Below are 23,173 nucleotides of genomic sequence, written 5' to 3'. Positions count from 1 at the left end.
AGTGTGGGTGTCGATAGAATTGGCAAGTGTACCCACACTATTAACGATAGAATTGGCCGATAGAAATGTTTTTATCTGCGTCATTTATCTTCTACCTGATAGAACGCGTGACAAAGATATAATCGATACTCATGTTCAATCGGTCTCATTAATCGCCAGTAGAGCTAAACCGTGTGACGAAATTATTATCTTCGGTGATTTTAACTTAACGGCTTTCTTTATCCCGATCCGGCTCACTCCACGTTTAATTCTTGTACTCTAGCATTGCTTGATGGCTACTGCACAGCCACCCTTCATCAAATCAACGACAATACTAACGAAAACGAACGTTGTCTCGACCTGTGTTTCGTTAGTTACCGCGACATCGCCCCCATATTAACATACGCCCCGGCACCTCTAGTTAAAATCGTACGTCATCATCCGGCTCTCACTCTCGCTCTAGAAACTAAAAACAGCAGCGAATATCAGCAGTATCTTGTCTAAGCCGCTACGATTTTCGAAAATCTAATTACAGTGAGATGATTCGAGCACTTGATAACATTGATTGGAGTATCATTTCTAATGAAACCGATGTCGACATAGCCGTATCCAAATTTTCCTCCATAATCTCAAGACTAATCGAACAATTTGTTCCAAAAATGGTCTGCAAGCATACAAATAAACTTCCCTGGCAAAGCCCGGAGTTGCGTCGATTGAAAATGGCTAAATTGCTGCATTCAGGAAATTTTCTAAATGTCGTACCCTACCTTTACGCAACCACTTTCGCCGGATTAATATCTCTTACAAAACACTAAGCCGAAGATGTTTTTCTGCGCACCGACGGCGTATGGAAGACAAACTAAAATTCGATCCCAAAAAATTTTGGAACTTCATCAGCGAACAACGCAAGGAAACAGGATTACCGTCGATTATGGTGTCAGCCAACGAGACTGCTATTTGTAACTTATTTGCAAACAAATTTTTTTCAGTATTCTCCAGTGAATAACTTACCGCTGAACAAATTTCGGCAGCCGGAAACAACGTTCCTATTACAAACAGTTACATCGCATCTATTTACTTCGACGAAAATGCAATTCTTACTGCTGCTCGGAAGCTTAAACACTCGAGCTCTCCTGGGCCCGACGGAATTCCTGCCACTTTGTTAAAAAAAACTGTATTTTACCTCTTCTCGTGCCTCTGTCACATCTGTTTCGCTTATCACTGGCGAGTGGTAATTTTCCAAGCGGCTGGAAGCAGGCTTATATGTTTCCCGTGCACAAAAAGGGCGACAGGTCGAACGTGGAAAATTACAGAGGGATATCCGCTCTTTGTGCTGTATCGAAATTGTTTGAACTGGTCATCACACAACCTATCTTCTCACATTGTCAGCACGCCATATCAGATGATCAGCACGGTTTTCTACCAAAACGCTCTACCGCCACAAATTTACTTTGTTTCACCAGCTACGTGGTCGAGAGCTTCAACGAACGGTTGCAGACAGACACGATTTATACCGATCTTTCCGCTGCTTTCGATAAATTTAATCATCGGATTACTGTCGCAAAGTTGGAACGCTATGGCTTCAGCGACAGTCTATTGAGCTGGATAGAATCCTATTTAACGGGTCGAACAATCAGCGTTAAGATTGGAGACGAGCTCTCCAATTTCTTCCCTGCAACATCTGGAGTCGCTCAAGGTAGTCACTTGAGACCACTGATCTTTCTGCTGTATTTCGACGACGTTAATAATTCGCTTCGAGGCCCACGCCTTTCATTCGCAGACGACTTGAAATTATTTTTCAAAATTGTGAACACCTCAGACGCACTGCTCTTCAGCAGCAATTAAATTTATTTGGGAATTGGTGTGCAATTAATCGTATGACGCTGAACCCCTCCAAATGCTCGGTTATAACCTTCACTCGAAAAACGCATCCGATACTTTTCGATAACAGCCTCAACAATCAATCGATTCAACTTGTCGATGTTGTCAAAGATCTTGGTGTACTTCTTGATGTTAAACTTACCTTCAAGCAACATGTTTCTTTTATTATCGCCAAAGCATCCAGACAGTTGGGATTAATTTTTAGAATGACACGCGACTTTAGAGACATGAGTTGTCTGACCGCATTATATTGCTCGCTTGTTCGGTCACAGCTCGAATACTGCTCCACGGTTTGGACACCACACTACAACAACGCTGTTCAACGCCTCGAAAGCATCCAGCGCCGGTTCGTTCGCACTTCGCCTCTTGCCATGGAGACAGTCTATGTGGAGCACTCCTTATGAGGATCGTTGTCAACTTCTCCATATTGACACCCTCCAAGTTCGGCGTGAAACTGCTCGTGCTATGACTGTGTCTAACGTGCTGACAGCACGGATCGATTGCCCTGACATTCTTCGCCAGATCAATATAAATGCTCCATCCAGAACTCTGCGGAGAGTACCTGCAATGCACCTACCTTTTCGTCGTACAAACTACAGCTCCAATAGTGCAATCACAGACTAACAGACATAACACTTCGAACAAATTTTCAATAAAATCATCGTTTGGATGATTGCAGTACTTTACGTTAGTAACACTAGCACCATCTGCTGTTTTATTCGCGCTGCGTCATGTATTTCGACATCAGCGCCAGCGTTACTGAATGTGTCAAATGGGGAACTACAAAATATGTATGAGATTGCATGACAGCGCCCCGGACGACGTTTTCGCGCGATGACTGTTATTCGATTGAAAATTTGAAATGAACGTTTTTTGCGGCGATGGAGCTAGGTTCCAGTGTTACGTCTGTTAGTCTGTGGTGCAATCATTGGCCTTCAACGAGCGTTTAACAAAGTTTCGTCAATGTTTGATTTTCATCTGTCGATTGAAGTGCTTCGTTCTAAATTTGTTGCTTTGTTCAGACAATTGTTGTATTTATGTTCAGTGTAGTAAACTAGTCACCATTTGGACAATAAACTGTTGGTTGAGAGCAAATAAATAAATAGAAGTGAAAAAAAAGCTAGACAAATATATCTGAGAAGTTTGTTAAATCGAAACTTTAATTTGACCTAGAATCATTTTATGCACAATGTAACATGTAACAAGTTTTTTATCTGTTTCACTGCGGCTGATATTTTACAAATAATGTTACCTAATTGTTTAACAGAAACATCATGAGTAACAACTGGATAGTTGCATATAGACTGCGAATTTGCGCTTTTTAGGTTATATAATGATGTTTGTTGCAAAGACCACACATGATTTTTCTAATTTGTCACATATTGCTTACTGACATTTAAATGTAACGAAATATGTTGCTTGGGTGAGAATTAAAATATGTAAATCACTGAACAAACGAATTTATTGTGTCTGTAATTACAGTAATTACAGTATTTAGGCTCACGTCACCATTTCATACAACCCTAGGGATGTATACTTTGTAGTATTATTAAACAAAAAAGAGTATTTATTTTACAAACAAGCAGAATCACTTTTGTTTCTCCTTCTTTTTACAAAATCCTCAATTATGAACACCGTTTTGTGAATTTCAAATCTCTCATTGTAAATAGCACTCAAAAGTTTTAATTTTCTTTTGTTTTTATGAGCAGTAAATATAGCCATATGACAATCTACGTATTAATAAGTTAGCGATTAGCGAAAGTTCCGCTAATATGGATTCAGCGCTTAGCGGTTAGCGATTATCGAGCTATATTTCTCAATTAGCTATTAGCCGCATCGAAAGCATTCAGCGTCGATTCACTCGCTTTGCGCTCCGATTGCTTCCATAGAGGCATCCTTTACGGAATACTCGATAGGAGGATCACTGTCAGCTTCTTCACTTCGACACACTTCAACTACGCCGAGAAACAACACGCGCCATCCGATACTCTTACAGGTAGAATTGACTGTCCGAATATCCCTCGTCAGATCAATATAAGCGCCCCTCAAGAGCATTACGTAGGTCATCATTACTGCATATTCCGTTTCGCCGCACCAACTACAGCGCAAACTGTGCCGTTATTGGTCTTCAAAGAGCTTTTAACCGTGTTTCAGTAGTGTTCGATTTTCACCTATCTGTTCGTGTCCTTTAATCTAAATTTGTTTCAATGTTTCGTAGTACAATGCATTAATGTATTAGTGACCATTAGAGTAATATCTGCCTGTTGGCAAAATTGTAAGTTTGTAAAAATGTAAATTCGACAAAATTGCCGCGAATTATGCGGTTAGAACAGAGAATGGACTATGTCTTTCGTAGTAACCATAAAAAAATTACATTTTCACTGTGAACTCAAGTCATTACCATTTTTTAACAAAGTTTTTTGTTGTTGAATACACCACTGACAATCATTTTACCATGAAAAACAGGAAAAAATGGCTGTTAGGATACATCATTTTTTACGATACGATATTTGCTGTAAAATTGATGTAGGGTTCTATTATCATCAAGTTTTACCTATTATCGTCAGGGGGAGGAATGATGTTCTAGAGCGTTAATTTCTTGCATGATGGTTCTTCAACATGCAGAACCGATACCCTCTTCACAACAAAAACCATAGTTAAATTATATCAAACATTATGCATCCCGTTTTTGTTCCGTCACCCACGCTTTGACAAACTCGTGAAATTTTTCGCTATGGATATGATTCCGTTTTAGACTTATACCACTGGTAAGGTAAAAAACGAGATTTTCAATACTTCTATAGCTGCCAGTTAGAATTGCTACAGTTGAGTTGATAGATTGAATTTAGCGATTAGGTAGCATCCACTAATAACACTTGAAAATAAGCGAAATCGCTATAGTTCGCTAAACAAATAATGCCGTAGTAAAGTAGCAAATTAGAGAATTTGCGGAATAGTGCACATTGCTGCACATTGTTCGCTTTTCCACACCACCACACTTTTTTCAACTCCAGACATTTCAAGAGCGCCCGGGACAATTTTGATAAATACGGGATTATTTAAGTTGAAATCATTCAAACCATTTTAAATATTCCTCTACCTAAAGTTTCATTCAAAACTAAGTTACTCGCAACTGATAACAATAATTTGGCATGAAAATGCTCATCAATGTATTACCACAGAGAACAGACATTCATGTTCATATAAAGAAATTTTAAAATCGTGTGTAAAAATTTGAATCCAAATACATTAATACACTAACGACATCTGTCTTGTGGTGCCCCAGTTGCACTGCATAAATATCGCTGTATCGATATTTTATCGATATATGTGCTTGGTTTTTAAGTGACACGAGCGCCACATAGCGGGAGCATTACCACTTACTGTTAAATGACGGTTGCATGGTTTCACACATCTTTTGAAAATAAGATGAATGTCTGTTCTCTGTAAACGTTGATACTTTACGTTCATTATTATACCATTACAGGTCAGATCTGGAACATCTAAGATCGGTTTTCATGGCTGTCGAGAACGGTGACTTAGGAATGCTCAAGTCAATAGGCATCAAGGATTCTGAGTTGGGAGATGTGAAATTTTTCCTCGAAAAGTTGGTCAATACAGGATTTCTTGATTGAGTAGCACCAGAACCATATTCGCCCTTCTACTATTCAGTTCCGCTTCAACCACAATTCTATTCATATTTAGGGTCTTCTTATGATGGTTATAATTATTAAGCGTATATTATTATTTTGCATCGTTTCATGTAAAGCCAATGGCGTGGTTACGGGTAATTGACTGACACACAACACACACCTCACAACCACGACATCGCTTTTACACATACGTAGCTTTTTTGAGATAATTCAAGAATTAGAACCTAAGAGTGGTAATAATCTAAGAAATACTTATCGACATGAAAAAAATGAGTTATTAAGTATTTTTAAAACATCTTCAGCCTGAACATATGAGGTACTGCATTTCATTCATTCTTATATCATATCACGTTTTTCATATAAAGATGAAACAAATCAAAACAATCAGCTAGTGTGTAATATTTAAAACAATCCTCATGTCTTGAATCAAGTTTAGCCCAACCAATGGAGTTAAGTACCTTAACACTGAAACTATATTTTAATGAAATGCTAAATGCCAATCAGCGAATGAAGCGGTCTATTCGGTAAGACGGGACAAGATGAGTTTTTGTATTCAATTTTATTGCTTCGAATCAATCTTATAATTTATTTATTGATAGTCATCAGCAATGACAGCGAATATACATCCATATAAAGTAACTTCTGTTACATATAATTTCTTATAGCATCAACTAACATTACCTTGATTTCAGTGATACGTGAACAATATGAATTACGACATTTACCTCAACGCGCTTTGCAAATTGAAACAATGAAAATCGTACTCATTTTTATTTTTGTTCGCTTGAGCAATTAAAAATAACAGCTTTACAAACAGCTTAGCTGCTTCCTGTTGATAATGAATATTTCAAGGCACTTGTTTTAGTCACTTGTCTCGCTTACTCGTATAAATATAACAACAGGTTAAAACATTAGAAAACATATCGAATGAGGTTATACAAGTTCGATTGGCAAAACAGTAAAGAGTAATTTGTAATATTTATAGAAGAATGCTGCAAGTAGGTATCTAATTGAAAAAAAAAAAAGAGTAGAATATCAACCCAATATCTTATGAGAGTTCACAATGGTAAGAAATACGTGACCACCAAACAAGATCAACGGTTTTCAACATTATTGTAAAAGGATATTACGTAACACAAAAATTGGTTATTTCAGACACTTCATTATGATACTTTAGCTTATTATTTTTTGTAGCACGTACGCAGTTATTTTCTCTTTTAATCACGTTACATAATATATAATCGACCAGGCATTAATTTGTGTTATATATATATATATATATATATATATATATATATATATATATATATATATATATATATATATATATATATATATATATATATGCGTAAAGAGTGAACGCACTGGAAATTGCAATAAAAATTTAAATTTAAGTTTTCTAAGTTTTCATAAATTATTTCAATACGTTACTGGACTCTATAACTTGCCTGTGTGATTAATTTGAAATTGAATTATATCATCAATGAAAAACAATTGATTGATCCTTAATTCTTTGTACCGCGTGAAATGGAGCTACATTGTCCAATTTTGATAGCCAAATGTAAACTTCATACATGGGCAAAACGATACAGATCCCATTGCCTGAACATTTTTTTATTATTCAATTACCCAAATCGTTATGGATGTAATAATTGTACAATTTTACGCAAAACTTCAAGCACAAACTATAACAAAAGGAGTGGAACCTAGTAGTAATCGCGTCTTTTTTTGATTGTAGTGCATAAAAAATGAACACTGTAAGAAACGAAACATATCAAAAAAACACATATCAAGTTTGCATAGCAAATATATTTATTACAGAAGACATACCCTTTCTTTTGTATGTACATGTGATAATATCACTTCATATCTGCCACATACAAGACACTCTAAAAAGTGAAGCACACCATATACCGTGTAACCACATACATAAGACATACGTAACACTCAGGAAGAAATCTTCTAAAAAGTTGGTACAAAATGAACTACTCGAACGGTACCACACTCTGAATAAAATCACTGTTTGAGTAGTTTATTAAGGCGGTATACCTGCGCAGTCCTGCATTTGTCTCGCTCCTACTCGAAGAATGCAGCATTGATTTTGTAAAGAACATTTTGACAGTTCCTTATGGGATTTTCTTTGGGGCTCGATAAAGCCGAGAAAAGTAAAATTCATTTTGTTCATCATCTGTCGAGCAGTTGGACAGGACGGGGTACGGAGTAGAGATGGTCAGGTATGGGAAATTTGTTACCCTACCCGACCCGTACCCGACTCATCGAGAATTTTCAAAACCGTACCCGACCCGAACCCGAAAAAAAAAATTCCAACTACCCGTACCCGACTCGCACCCGCAAGAAAATACCCCGAAATGGCCGGTACCCGACCCGTCCTGCATTTTTCCTTATTTTATTTTATTTATTATTATTTATTTCTATTTCAAGCAGTAAATGTGGAGCTGACGATTGAAAAATGTACTAACTGGGGAAATAGTTAATTAGAAATTTACGAAAATTATAGTCCAGCAGGTGGGACCCGAACCCACAACTTCTAATCTCCGGTCAGATGCGTTTCCGATTACACCACCGCAAGACGTATAAGACGATCTCGCTAAATAGCTATTTTCAGTGGTGGGCACCGCTAACCGAAAATTTAGCGACGCTAATCGCTAAGTCGCTAACCGGAAAATTTAGCTCGATAATCGCTAAACGCTAAACGCTAAACCCACATTAGCGGAACTTTCGCTAATCGCTAATCGCTAACTTTTTAATTTGTAAATAGTCATATCGCTATATTTATTGCTTGTGTTTTGTAAGATTTGGACCACTTTGATCTGTTTTGGTTAAACAAACGAAAACAATTACTTACAAGAATAACAAAAGTTATTTAGCTTGCATTGAAAATAGATACTTCTAGGAATGTTTTCATAAAAATTCAATTATTATCTGAATCGAAAAAGTAGAACCAAAGTTGTCATAATTTCAAGCGCATTGCAATTTATCAAAGTTTTTGGTGTGGCGAAAATTCAATCTAGACCTTGTGCTTGTTCTTCAAAATGCTCCAGTGGCTTGTACGATAGCCGGAACTCCATTCCACAGTGGTCGGAAAATGCAATTTGACGAACTTAATTCATTTGTGCTTAAACGGTTGATGTTAGCCAAAGACAATGTTCAAAAGAATTGTTCACAAAAATATAACGGAAATCTTGATAAGAAATTTTTTTATCATGGCCTACTATCATAGAAATAAAAAATCTAACTTTTGATACAGCGAAGATACATGAATAGTTTCCTTAGCAAAGTTGTAGAACTTTACAAATTTTGAAACTTTGCAGAAGATATCAAATTTCTATGACGTCTATTTACTGAAATACAAAGCATTTTCACTAGTAACCCCCTCAAATTTTGTTTTTCTAGCATAACTTTTTTTAAATTGTTTTTTCAATAACATAATGTTCTAGACAAATATGACCAACATAAAAACACAGGTTTCTTTCGAAAACAGCAATGTTGCGATTGTTGCTACAATCGTTCTATACTGAGTTAGAGCGTTTTTTATGAAATTATTTCCCAGATTCAAATGCGTATAGGGGAGAAAGAGGCGAACCGGTGCACATCATCAAATATTTTTTTTTAGAGCTTAGACCTTGTACTATAAGCTAGTTAAACTTTGATACCTGACAATTCATAAATGAATGAGTAGAGGGGTGTTTTAAGAATGTATGTTTTTGGGGTTTTCTATACAAAAATGCACAAACTCCCTATATAATGAACGATGATTTGTGAATTTATGAAACAGACAACTCGCAATACTTTCAAAATTAGTGAGAACACTTCTTAGGTTTATTTAGTTGTTGATAGGCGCATCCAATATCCGCGGGATCGAAGTGCCGCTGTCTTCCTTTTGATTGGAATGGTGCTCTCGCGCCCACTAGCCCAATTTCAATAGGAAAATACAGTCTTAATCCACTGACCATTCCAGTTATGTATTATAACATATGGACTGTAGCTGGTAAGTAACCAAGGATATATGGAAACCAGCAAATGATCTGCATGCAATTCAACGTTGCGCTACAATACTACAGATCATTTTATCTGGCCGGGAAATTACCGCATCAAAATTCAAACACTATTGTTGGAAACTGCTCGTTTGTTGATGTCCATATATCCTTGGCTTTACTTGCCATGAAGTATTATTTCACGGTGCGGACATTATTAACTATTTCAATATTCCATCAGGTCAATTATCTGAAGAAGCGCAAAAGTCTAAAAGACTAATTTTGAAAGCATTGCGAGTTATCTGTTTCATAAATTCACAAATCATCGTTCATTAATCAGGTAGTTAGTGCTTTTTTGTATAGAAAACCCCAAAAACATACATACCTAAAACATCACTCTACTCATTCATTTATGAATTGTCAAGTTTCAAAGTTTAACTAGCTTATAGTACAAGGGACAAGCTTTAAAAAGAGTATTTGATGATGTGCACCGGTTCGCCTCTTTCTCCCCTATACGCATTAAATCTGGGAAATAATTTAATGAAAAAACGCTCAAACTCAGTATAAAACGATTGTAGCAACATGCTGTTTTCAAAAGAAACCTGTGTTTTTATGTTGGTCATATTTGTCTAGAACATTATGTTCTTGAAAAAACAATATTTAAAAAGTTATGCTAGAAAAACTAAATTTGAGGGGGTTGACAGCGAAAATACTTTGTATTTCAGTAAATAGACGTCATAGAAATTTGATATCTTCCGCAAAGTTTCATATTTTGAAAAGTTCTACAACTTTGCTAAAGAATCTATTCATGTATATTCGCTGTATCAAAAGTTAGATTTTTGATTTTTATGATAGTAGGCCATGATAAAAAAATTTTCTTATCAACATTTCCGTTATATTTTTGTGAACAATTCTTTTGAACATTGTCTTTGGCTAACATCAACCGTTTAAGCACAAATGAATTAAGTTCGTCAAATTGCCTTTTCCGACCACTGTGCATTCTAGGGTAAAAAAAAACTGACAAAAGTAACTTTCGCAGTAAAGTATGTTCATCTTTCGAAGCAATTTACGTACGCCATCAGCAATTCACAGTTTTTCGAAATATTTCTACTGTCGCTTTTCTACAAAATTTAGCGAATTAGCGATTAGCGTTTCGAAGGCCAAAATTTTAGCGACGCTAACAGTTTCGCTAACCAGCTCAAAAATTAGCGAAATCGCTAAATCGCTAACTGAAATTTAGCGTCGCTAATTAGCGAATTAGCGAATTAGCGGAATGGTGCCCACCACTGGCTATTTTGTATCGCTCGCACACTTTATCGCACGTCATCATTTACTCAGTAGAGAGTATTGTTTGGTGGCTGGCTTTGGTTTCGTATCTCTCACGTCGCAGTGGGGTTTACTGCATCAGTAAGAGACGTAAGAGATCGAAAAGCGCCAGTCTGTTGCCGTCTCTACCAACGGCAACATCTTGACGTGTTGGGTCCGTCATGAAACATTTATCTTTCTTATTTTTAATGACTATAATGCAAGTCAAGCTGTCCCACCTGCTGGACTATATTTTTCGTAAATTTCTAATTAACTATTTCCCCAGTTAGTACATTTTTCAATCGTCAGCTCCACATTTACTGCTTGAAATAGAAATAAAAACAGCTTGACTTGCATTATAGCATAGACTAAAGAGTCATAGATATCCAAGTTGGGCTTCGCTGCATATAATCTCAAGGCAACACTACTCCTTATCATTTCAGTGGTGAGCTTGACCAGATTCTCACACCCAGAAAAATATCATGTTACTTTCAATCAGATTTGTACGGTGGTTTTCAATCGACTTAACAATATAATCTAGATGATTTGTAATTTCAATTTATTACAACAACAATGCAAAGAAACCTCGCGTTATTTTACAAATAAGCATGAGTCACAAAATGTAAAAATCTCATAGATACTCTCATCGAATTGTTGAAGGTGACAAAAAGAAAAAAAAACAAAGCTTCACATTCACTTAAATTATTTTAACATTGTTTATGTTGTACTTGACATTCGTGAATTTTGACGAAATAAGTTATGCTATGCTTTGCTACTCGTTGTAAGTTAATTTTGAGGATATTAGGAGACGTATATAACAACGATTTTCAACGCAGTAATGTAAAACCTTAGTTAAAAATAGCGTTTAGCGGTATTCACCAAAATAAATATTGCATCGTTTTTAAATAGAACAAAAGGATGAGTGAAATTTCCAAATTTGATTTTCTCAGTTCTTTGCAAATATTAATAAATCGATTTAAACATTCCAGCAAGGAATAGTAAAATTGATAATGAATGAGATCACAAACAATAATCTGGAACGGAAGCTACAAACCGAATAGGAGAACATCCTACAGCATTATTTGACGGCTGAGGCAGAATTATTAACCCAACCAGTTCCGCAAAGGGATTAAAGCTGTATAGTGGTTCTCAATCGACTATTAAAATTGGTACAAACAACAAATGAGTTATGCTAATGATGACTAGAGCAAGATACCTGACTTCATACATTTTGCTCGCAACACCTTTATAACGGTGCCATCTGATGACCTTAAAACTGTGATTATTAGCAAAATCGATTTATCATGCTCAATCCGCTGGATGAAAACGAAAACGAGGTGGCAATACCGTATAAGGATATTGAAAATTAGATGACAGGACCATACAATGATATTGAAAAACATGCTTCACCTTTCACCACCTTGTCATCACCAAATCAACGGTATACAAATTAGTTCAATTTTCGTTCACGCGCAGCGAAACTCGTGTCCGCTGCATACTGTCATACTATCTTCATTAGTCATGCTATCTTCAAAAAAAATAATTCATTAGTCATACTATCATCAAAATAAATAATTCATATCATGGTCATCTCATACATTGACATTTTTTATAGTCCTGTTGTAATAAATTATTGTTATTATCTAGACCATATAGATTAGTCTGTTACAAACACCGCACAAATCTGACCAAGCCTAAAAAGATAGCAATTACCTTAATATTTTTCTGTGTGTGCTCATTAAATGTAGTTCACCCAACCGCCATCATACTCGGAGGGGCGCCACATTTTTGTTGCCCGTATTGCTGGTTGAGTTGGATATCTATGTTTCAATAATCTAAGATTATAGTCATTAAAAATAAGAAAGATATATTGTTATTTATTTATTTATTTATTTTTTTTTCAAAATATCTGGTTACCTCGCATCGATTGTCATATGTGGTTTTTTCAAGATGATGGTCGGAGTTAGGCTAGAACCTTAGATTATTGAAACATAGATATCCAACTCAACCATCAATACGGGCAACAAAAATGTGGCGCCCCTCCGAGTGTGATGGCGGTTGGGTGAACTACATTTCAAGTGCACACACAGAAAAATATTACGGTAATTGCTATCTTTTTAGGCTTGGCTAGATTTGTGCGGTGTTTTCAACAGACTAATCTATATGGTGTAGATAAAAATAACCATTTATTACAACAGGACTAAAAAGCAAATGACGAAATTGAATGCAAGAGATAACCATGATATGAATTAATTATTTTGATAATAGCAAGGTTGCATATTCAATTCCGGGGTGTCAATTCCATTCAATTTGCCGCGTGCCGATAGCTCGCTCCACAAGTACAATTTTCAAACTTGATGTACGATAAACTTGCAGTCCTAAAGTAATGCTACAAGTCTGTTGAAGAAAGCAATGCTCTAACTCTTGTGCCTGAAGTGTGAGAGCCCATATTCAGCGGGATGTTCAACCAATATTCGCGGTGAATATTATAATATTCACCGCGAATATTGACTGAATATTGCACTGAATATGGACTCTAAGCTTCAGGCATAAGAGTTAGAGCATTACACTATTCGACAAACTTGTAGTACTACTTAGGGACTACAAGTTTATCATACAGCGTATTTGTAAATTGTACCTATGGAGCGAGTAGTCGGCACGCGGCGAAAAAGTACCCTAAAATTGAATATGCAACCTGACTAGTCGTTAATGGTCAAAGATGATTAGTACCTTAGATTATTGAAACATAGATATCCAACTCAACCAACAATACGGGCAACAAAATGTGGCGTATGATGGCGGTTGGGTGAACTACATTTAATGAGCACACACTCAAAAAATATTAACGTAATTGCTATCTTTTTAGGCTTGGTCAGATTTGTGCGGTGTTTTTAACAGTCTAGATAATAATAATAATTTATTACATCAGAACTATAATAAATGTCAATGTATGAGATGACCATGATATGAATTATTTATTTTGATGATAGTATGACTAATCGTTCATAGTCGTTTCAACAATATGTTTCTAAGCATAACCAAAGATGACTAGTACACAATACGTTACTCTTGCAGTATGCAGCGGACACAAGTTTCGCTGCGCGTGAACGAAAATTGAGCTTATTTGTATACTGTTAATTTGGTGATGACGACAAAGTGGTGAAAGGTGAAGCAAGTTTTTCAATATCATTGTATGGTCCTGTCATCTAATTTTCAATATCCTTATACGGTATTGCCATCTTGTTTTCGTTTCCTTCTAGTTAATAATTCTGCCTCAGCCGTCAAATAATGCAGTACACACTCAATTTATCTCGGCAAACTTCCCAACAGCTGATGGAGCTCGGCGAAATTTCTAACAAATGTCAGCAATATATTTCGACGAACATTCAGCAAATTTATCAATCTACCGTACAGATCGATTTGAACTGTCCTACAGTACGGTCGCATTTTACCAACAGCTCGAGGCTAAGTCTTATACTACCGAGAGATATTAAAATTTAAAAAAAGCTCGCTTTGATGCAGCTTCAAGGAAACGTGAGGCATCTCCTCCAAGTGACACTGAAATTTCGACTAACAGGTATGATATTCTTTCTTCCGTTGGGGATCTAGAATTCCAAACTTCTCATACTGAGCATAAAGCCGTTATGAAGAAGGTTAAAGTTCCACCTATTGTGGTATTTGTAGCAAACTTTAAAGCATTTCGATCAGAACTTTCATCATTTCTATCGAATGTGAAAGTTAATTTTCAAATTGGCCGCCAAGGCGAAATTCGTATTTTGGCCGAATCTTTTGATGGCCATAAACATCTTTTACAGTATTTGACTGAAAAGATGTATAAATTTTATTCTTTTGATGCCAAAAACGAGAGACCGTTTAAGGCTGTGTTGAAAGGTCTCCCAAATGATCAAACTATTGATGAATTAAAGATTGTTTGTCAGAATCACTTGGTTTTGCCCCCAACCAAGTAGTTTTGATGAAACGAAAGGCAAATGCCAAAATTTTTTAAACTTGAATACACCAGGAAAATTACTTAGTACATTTTGATCGTACCAAAGTACATAATTTGAAATGTTTGGAAAAAGCACGTGTTTTATTCAACGTGCGTGTCGCGATCTTTCATCGCTTCGCACTTCGGTCCAACCCTTTCAATGCGATACGCAGCGGTCAAAGTGACACACAGCCCTGTGCGTTGTCAATGCGAACTAAACGTCATTACATGCAAGTCAGAAAAGAGAGAATAAGCTGAAACACGCGGATCTTCAATCTTTACTACAAGTAATCTGAATCTAACTTTACTATCTTAAGTATTAAAAAATAAAACGTTCTAAATTATAATCACAAGTAATTACTAAACGAAAAGTGAAGGATAAACAAGAACATAAATTTACAAGCGAGGTTAGTTGTTTATTCGAATAAAAAAGACGGTCACGATAAAATATTAAAAATCTTACACAGCTACGAAAAAGAAAAGCTACAGGAAATAATTAAGGAGGATTAGTAAAAGGATTGATGATAAGTATTATTAAAAACGGATTGATAGCTAAAAACAAGAAATTCACCGATTAACGAACAGAATAAAATAAGAAGGAATTGGACACTAAACGTGAGTCATATTTAACCTAGATTTTTCTACATAACCTATTACACATTAAAACCTACATGGCAAAGCATAAAAAAAATGCAATTTTGTTCATTACTACAAGAAATATTCAATTGTAACCTATATTAATGATAACTGTTAATTCATTTGTCGGCAGGATTTTTTTAACGCTGGCCGACCGTAAATACAAGTTAAAAAATTGGAAAACCGTCCTTTTCTTTCGTTGCAATCGCAACATTTTAAAAAAAATCGTTTAGTCGCGATCGGGGTGAGCTTAAATATGCCGAGAGATAGTCGTGCTAAAGGGCCTAAGCCGGGTGTGAGTTGTGGAGAGTGCAATGATCCGGATAATAGTCAAATGGTGTGCTGCGACGAATTTTGCCGATGGTTTCATTTTAAGTGCGTAGGTGTCGATGAAGGAATCGAAGACGTAGACTGGAGTTGTTCGTCGTGCGAAGCGGAGCGTACATCCCAGGACGCATCGGTCCCCACTACGATACCTGCACCGGGTGGAGCGAACAAAAAATCGTCAAGCAACTAACAAAAACAGAGCTTGCAACTTCAACAGTTGCAAAGAATGATGGATCAAATGCAAAGTAGGTTCGAAGGACAACAACAAGCGTACGAAAAATTGCTACAAAAAAAGGACCAAGAGATGCAGAATGCAGTAAGTGACCTGCAGCGCCAATTCCAGATTTGATTAAGGGAAAAAGAGCAACAGGTCCGAGAGGAGTTGAAGGCTCAGACTGTCGTACCTCCACCAAATGCGAATTCAACTGCAGTAGAAAGTGGAAACCATGTAGCTGCAGATATGTGCAAGGCGGTCGAGCGAATGGAGAAACAGCTTCAGGAGATGGCAAACAGACAGGATTCCGTAGCCAAAAGTTTAGATGAACGTTTGAGGACGATAGAAGTGTCTCGTCATGCTTCGGTACTGAACAACCGCAGTAATCTAAACGTCAATGCGTATCCTTTCGACCCGAGCCAACGTTCGGATTTGTCTCATGAGCTGAGCGGAAGTCAACTTGCTGCGCGCCATGCAGTGGCAAAAGAGCTCCCGATCTTCACAGGTTATCCTGAGGAGTGGCCTCTGTTTATTGCCTCCTATGAAAGTACCACCAGAATGTGTGGCTACAGTAACGAGGAGAATCTGCTGCGACTTCAACGTTGTTTAAGAGGAAAGGCACTCGAAGCAATACGTAGTCGTTTGTTATATCCAGCGGGGCTTGAAGGCGTTATAAACACATTGCGAACGCTATTCGGCAGGCCGGAAGTAATCATCCACTCTTTGGTATGCAAAATTCGGGAAATGTCATCGCCGAAGACCGAGAAACTCGGAACTTTATTCGATTTCGGAGTCGCAGTACAGAATATGTGTGCCACAATTGTAGCCTGTGGGTTGAATGATCATCTTTGTAACGTGGCACTCCTTCAAGAACTTGTCGAGAAACTACCACCATCTATCAAACTGGACTGGGCGAGACGACGCCAGACATTGAATGCAGTTACGCTAGCGGATTTTAGTGACTGGCTCGGCGAGCTGGTTGAAGCAGCTTGCGTGGTTTCAGTCCCGTCATCGATTGGCACTTTCATTGGAAAACCTGAGAGACGTGGTCGTAAGGAAGAGGTATGTGTACACCTTGAATCTAGTTCGAGCTCAGCGTCCAACACAGGGACCCCCTACAGTCAGACGGCGAAACCGGCAAATAAACAATGCGTCATCTGTCACAGTGGATGCAGTAAGGTGGAGAACTGTAAAAAGTTTCTGGCATTTGATGTGGGAGCCAGATGGACAGCATTGAAGGAAAATAAACTATGCCGGAAGTGTCTGACGAAGCATTTTGGAGCGTGTGCGATTAAACAAGTTTGCGGCAGAAACGGTTGTTCTTATCTGCACCACAAGCTGTTACACGATGACTCTAGATACCAGCGGAATGCAAATTCTCCACCATCAACTTCATTAGATGCCACGAAAAATAATACCGCAAGTTGCAATGCTCATGTCAGTAAGACCTCTGAGATTCTTTTCAGATACGCTCCGATAGTCGTTTATGGAAGGGGAAAATCTGTTCACACTTTCGCTTTCCTGGATGAAGGCTCGTCAGTAACTTTAATGGAACACGGCCTTTTTTGAAGAGCTGGGAATCGAAGGCGAATCATATCCGTTATGTCTGGGATGGACAGCGAACCAACAACGGCAAGAAGCTAATTCCGTAAAACTTGCGTTGGAGATTTCTGGAGCGCACAACACGAAGAGGTATTGGATTCCGAAGGTGCATACTGTTGAAAATCTTGCTCTATCGCGACAAACTTTGAACATGAACGAACTGGTACACCGATACGATTATTTGACGGATTTACCAACTGACTCATATCAGAACGTTTAACCAAGGATACCCATCGGAGTAGATAACTGCTACCTGGGACATGCGCTGGATAGCAGAGAGGGAATGATACATGAACCGATTGCTGCTAGAACGTCTAGGTTGGATAATCTTTGGACCGTTGTCGACAGCTGCTCCAGCGGTATCAGACTCTCCGGCGTGTAATAACCTCCATATATGCGCGTGCTGTGAGCGAAAGGATGCGGAACTACATAACACGGTAAAAGCATATTTTTCGTTAGACAGTCTCGGAGTTGCGCGCTTTACCAAGCCACTTTTATCAAAAAACGATGATCGAGCGGTACGTTTGCTGGAATCGTCGACCCAGGTGAAAGGTAGGCGATATGAAACCGGATTACTCTGGCGTTACGACAATGCTCAACTACCGGACAGTAAACCAATGGCAATGAAGCGGTTGGTGTGCTTAGAGAACCGTATGCAAAGAGAACCCGAACTGCCACGAATTTTGAAGGAGAAGATCAACCTTTATCAGCGAAACGGATACATCGAGAAGTTGACAAAGACTCAACTGTTACGGGTTGCTGTTACGGGTGATATCCGCGAGATGTTCCACCAGGTGTTGGTGAACAGAACCGACCAGCAATGCCAAAGATTCCTGTGGCGCGATGGCGATCAATCCCGAAGTCCAGATGTCTACGCGATGAAAGTTATGACATTCGGGGCGACGTGCTCACCTAGTTGTGCGCAGTTCGTTAAAAACCATAACGCACTACGATACCAATCCCGCTTTCCAAGAGCAGCCGAGGCTATACTGAAAGAGCATTATGTTGACGATATGCTTTCTAGTGAGGAGTCGGAAGAGGCGGCGGTGAAGCTAGCAAAAGACGTCCGTTTTATCCACTCACAGGCTGGATTAGAAATACGTAATTGGCTGTCGAACTCAAAGCGAGTACTTCAAGAATTGGAGGCGAAGTCGGGCGAAAAAAGCTTGAATCTGTCGAGCGAGTTGGGGACGGAGAAAGTTCTTGGTATGTGGTGGTGCACCGCTTCCGATACTTTTACTTTCAAAGTTTCTCCGAGGATAAGTGCAGATTTACTACAAGGCCGCGTCATACCGACAAAGCGTCAGATTTTGAGCACCCTGATGATGGTGTACGATCCGCTTGGATTACTGGCAAATTTCCTGATGTTCTTGAAAATCTTGCTTCAAGAGATCTGGCGCAGTGGTGTTAATTGGGACGAGCACATCGCAAGTGAGCAATGGGAGAAGTGGCAAATGTGGCTAAGAGTTCTTCCTCACGTGGAGGATGTACGAGTTCCAAGGTGTTACCGAGAAAAAACTGGCATTGGAGAACAAAATCGGATACAGCTACATATATTCGTCGATGCGTCTGAAAACGGACGGATTCGCAGCAGTTGCGTACCTACGCTTCGAAGAACATGACACCATTGAGTGCGCGATAATCGGGGCTAAGACCCGAGTGGCACCCCTGAGGTACGTGTCGATTCCTAGGCTGGAACTTCAAGCGGCAGTAAACGGAGCCCATTTGGCGAACGATGTAATGAAGTCGCACACATTGAAACCTACTCAAAGATTTTTTTGGACAGATTCACGTGACGTGCTTTGCTGGATAAATTCGGACCACCGTAAATATAGCCAGTTCGTTGCAGTACGAGTCAGCGAAATGCTGGAGTTGACCGAACCAACTGAATGGAACTGGATTCCGTCGAAACTAAACGTTGCTGATGATGCCACGAAGTGGCAAAGGTTGCCGGATCTGTCTCCTATAAGTCGCTGGTTAAGAGGTCCTGAATATCTGTGGGATCAAAGGGTTGAATGGCCCGTTACAGCTTTGAATCACGGGCACACCGTCGAGGAAATACGTCCAAACGTGCTCCATCACGTCGAAGAGCGTACGCTGTTTCGATGGGAGAAGTTCTCACAATGGAAACGGCTTCTTCGCCAGGTAGCATTTGTGAAACGGTTCCCAGCGAACGTTCGTAGGAAAAAAGCGAAGCAGAATATCGTTACTGGAGTGCTGACTCAAAAAGAGCTCAAGGAAGCAGAAATTTTCATCATCAAACTGGTGCAGAATGCTGTGTTCGCTCCTGAAATAGAGTCACTGCACAAACCGAACAAGGTACCCTGGAAGAAAGCATTACCGAAAAGTAGTCCGTTGTACAGGTTGAGTCCATTCATTTCCGAAGATGGGATTCTACGTATGAAAGGCCGAATAGACGCGTGCGAATTTGTGGACGAGCGTATCAAGCATCCGGTACTGCTGCCCAAACGTCATCCTGTTACAGACCTCATTATCGCTGAAATTCACAAAAGATATTGTCATATCAACCAACAGACCGTGCTCAGTCAAATTCAGCGTAGGTTCTAAGTGCCTCAGCTTCGCTCAGCTTATAACCGGATGCCAGTATTGTAAAAACCGCCTTGCGAAGCCGTTTGCCCCAGAGATGTCCGCACTTCCTTCTAGGCGGTTGAAGGCCTTTTGTCGCCCTTTCTCCTACATAGGCATCGACTATTTCGGTCCGATGTATGTTGTTGTTGGAAGACGAACCGAAAAACGTTGGGAGGTATTGATAACTTGCCTCACCGTTAGAGCGATACACCTAGAAATTGCACACAGTCTCACAACAGATTCATGCATACTTGCCATCAGGAATTTTATTGCCAGAAGAGGTACGCCCCTCGAAATAGTGAGTGATCGGGGAACTAACTTCGTTGGAGCCAGTCGCGAGCTAAAGCAAGAGCTAGAGAAACTGAATCAGGAGAAGTCGATGGAATATTTTGTCACTAGTGACACAAAATGGACATTCAACCCACCTGCATCTCCACACTTCGGCGGAGCCTGGGAACGTCTCGTCCAGTCTGTTAAAAAAACCCTAAAGCACCTCCAAATTTCGCGCACACCCACCGACGAGCTTCTACGAAACATGATGGCGGAGAACGAGCTAATTGTAAATTCTAGACCCTTGACCGAGCTACCGCTGGACGATGAAACGTCATCTCCACTCACACCGAACCATTTCTTACTCGGATCGTCAGACGGTTCTAAGCCCCCGATCGCGTTCGACGATAAGTGTCATGCCCTGAAACACACCTGGAAGAAGTCCCAGATCTACGCAAACCGGTTCTGGAAACGATGGATAGCAGAATATCTACCAACGTTGACGCGAAGGACGAAGTGGTTTCAGCCGGTGAAGCCTATCGCTGAAGGAGATATTGTCATCGTGGTGGATGAGACGCTACCGAGAAACTGTTGGCCCAAAGGTCGGGTAGTGAATGCAATCCGGTCGAAGGATGGACAGGTTCGTCGCACTCAGGTGCAGACAGCTAATGGTATCCTGGAGAGACCGGCCGTAAAACTTGCGGTGTTGGACCTTAGTGCAACCGTAAGTACGTCGGACCCTTGATCACGAAGTACTAGGGGGAGTGTCGCGATCTTTCATCGCTTCGCACTTCGGTCCAACCCTTTCAATGCGATACGCAGCGGTCAAAGTGACACACAGCCCTGTACGTTGTCAATGCGAACTAAACGTCATTACATGCAAGTCAGAAAAGAGAGAATAAGCTGAAACACGCGGATCTTCAATCTTTACTACAAGTAATCTTAATCTAACTTTACTATCTTAAGTATTAAAAAATAAAACGTTCTAAATTATAATCACAAGTAATTACTAAACGAAAAGTGAAGGATAAACAAGAACATAAATTTACAAGCAAGGTTAGTTGTTTATTCGAATAAAAAAGACGGTCACGATAAAATATTAAAAATCTTACACAGCTACGAAAAAGAAAAGCTACAGGAAATAATTAAGGAGGATTAGTAAAAGGATTGATGATAAGTATTATTAAAAACGGATTGATAGCTAAAAATAAGAAATTCACCGATTAACGAACAGAATAAAATAAGAAGGAATTGGACACTAAACGTGAGTCATATTTAACCTAGATTTTTCTACATAACCTATTACACATTAAAACCTACATGGCAAAGCATAAAAAAAATGCAATTTTGTTCATTACTACAAGAAATATTCAATTGTAACCTATATTAATGATAACTGTTAATTCATTTGTCGGCAGGATTTTTTTAACGCTGGCCGACCGTAAATACTCGTTAAAAAATTGGAAAACCGTCCTTTTCTTTCGTTGCAATCGCAACAGTGCGAATAAAGTGGGAAAATTTCAAGAGACATGGAGGAATCCATAATCTTACGCAATGCCGGAATTGTCAAGCCTATGGTCATGGAACTCGAAACTGCCATATGGCTGCAAAATGTATGATTTGTGGTGACACTAGTCACACGAAAGATATCTGCCCCGTGAAAGAGACCACTAATAGTACAAATGTGTAAATTGTGGGGGAAATCACAAATCTAATTTCTTTAACTTTCCTGTAAGGTAAAAAATTATTGCTTCTAGGCAACGTAGGAATTCTAAACAACCTGTTGCCAATGTGGATAATCAAAAGATTTTCAGTACTGTTCAGGCATCACCAGCACTTTCATTAGCAGGTGTGCCTGTAGGTGATAATTTATATTCAGATAACAAATTTCAGACAAATAATCCTGTTCAGGCAACACCTGGCTGTTCATATGCCAGTGTCCTTTCAGGTAATATTTCAAATTCAAACAGTAACAAACCATTCGTGTTTGGTACTGAAAAGTCAGCCAGTATTGATTTAGGTAGTCCAACTCTCGAAAAGATTGAATACCTGCAACTCGATGTACGAGGCTGTTCAAGAAGGTATAAAATTTACAACTAATATTGTTACGAAATTGAAATTCAGCAATGATTTTAAATAATGCTGTAAATTTTCTAAATTGGAATGCTCGCTCTTTAAAAGCGAAAGAGGATGAATTTTTCAATTTTTTAACTGTCCACGATGTGCATATTGCAGTTGTGACTGAAACGCTTTTAAAGCCAAATATTAAACTAAAAAAGAACCCAAATTATATGGTTCATAGATTTGATAGAATTGATGTTGCCGGTGGTGAAGTTGCAATAGTTATCCACCGACAAATAAAACATCGTGTTTTACCCCATCTTGAAACCAAAGTTATCGAGAGTTTGGGAATTGAAATTGAAACAAGTATTGGCATTTTATTTATTGCCGCAGTGCATTTGCCTTTTCAATGCACTGGTGAGCGAAAAAATAATTTAAAGGGAGATTTGCAAAAACTCACAAGAAATAAATCCAAATTTTTAATCATCGGTGATTTTAATGCGAAACGTCGATCTTGGAATAATGCTTCAAGCAATTCCAATGGAAAAATATTGTTTAATGATTGCTCGGCTAGATTTTATTCAGTTTTATTTCCAAATGGTCCTACATGTTAGGACTATTAGGAATCCATCTACAATTGATTTGGTACTAACAAATCAAAGTCATTCATGCA

General features: G+C 38.6%; 3 protein-coding genes across 3 annotated transcripts in view; all 3 read left to right on the top strand.

Annotated features, from left to right (window-relative positions):
* LOC129722821 (IDLSRF-like peptide) overlaps positions 1-7,340 on the top strand; it is a 56,907-nt gene extending 49,567 nt beyond the window's left edge. Inside the window, exon 4 of the mRNA XM_055676607.1 lies at positions 5,348-7,340. Within this exon, the coding sequence (XP_055532582.1) occupies positions 5,348-5,495 (148 nt within the window). The 3' untranslated portion in view covers positions 5,496-7,340. The remainder of the gene's footprint in view (positions 1-5,347) is intronic.
* Positions 7,341-15,993: 8,653 nt separating this feature from the next.
* Positions 15,994-17,800, top strand: LOC129720179 (uncharacterized). The gene is made up of 3 exons (XM_055671617.1): positions 15,994-16,080; positions 16,135-17,419; positions 17,550-17,800. Exons 1-3 carry the CDS (start codon positions 15,994-15,996, stop codon positions 17,798-17,800), a joined length of 1,623 nt encoding a protein of 540 aa, XP_055527592.1.
* A 70-nt stretch (positions 17,801-17,870) lies between these two features.
* LOC129720178 (uncharacterized) lies at positions 17,871-21,184 on the top strand. Its single transcript, XM_055671616.1, has 3 exons — positions 17,871-19,081; positions 19,128-20,137; positions 20,409-21,184. The coding sequence occupies exons 1-3, from the start codon at positions 17,871-17,873 to the stop codon at positions 21,182-21,184; spliced, it is 2,997 nt and encodes a 998-aa protein (XP_055527591.1).
* The last annotated feature ends 1,989 nt before the right edge of the window (positions 21,185-23,173 follow it).

The sequence above is a fragment of the Wyeomyia smithii genome, chromosome 2 (genome assembly GCF_029784165.1).
Source record: "Wyeomyia smithii strain HCP4-BCI-WySm-NY-G18 chromosome 2, ASM2978416v1, whole genome shotgun sequence".
NCBI classification, from domain to species: domain Eukaryota; kingdom Metazoa; phylum Arthropoda; class Insecta; order Diptera; family Culicidae; genus Wyeomyia; species Wyeomyia smithii.
This window is presented reverse-complemented; position numbering and strand designations above follow the sequence as displayed.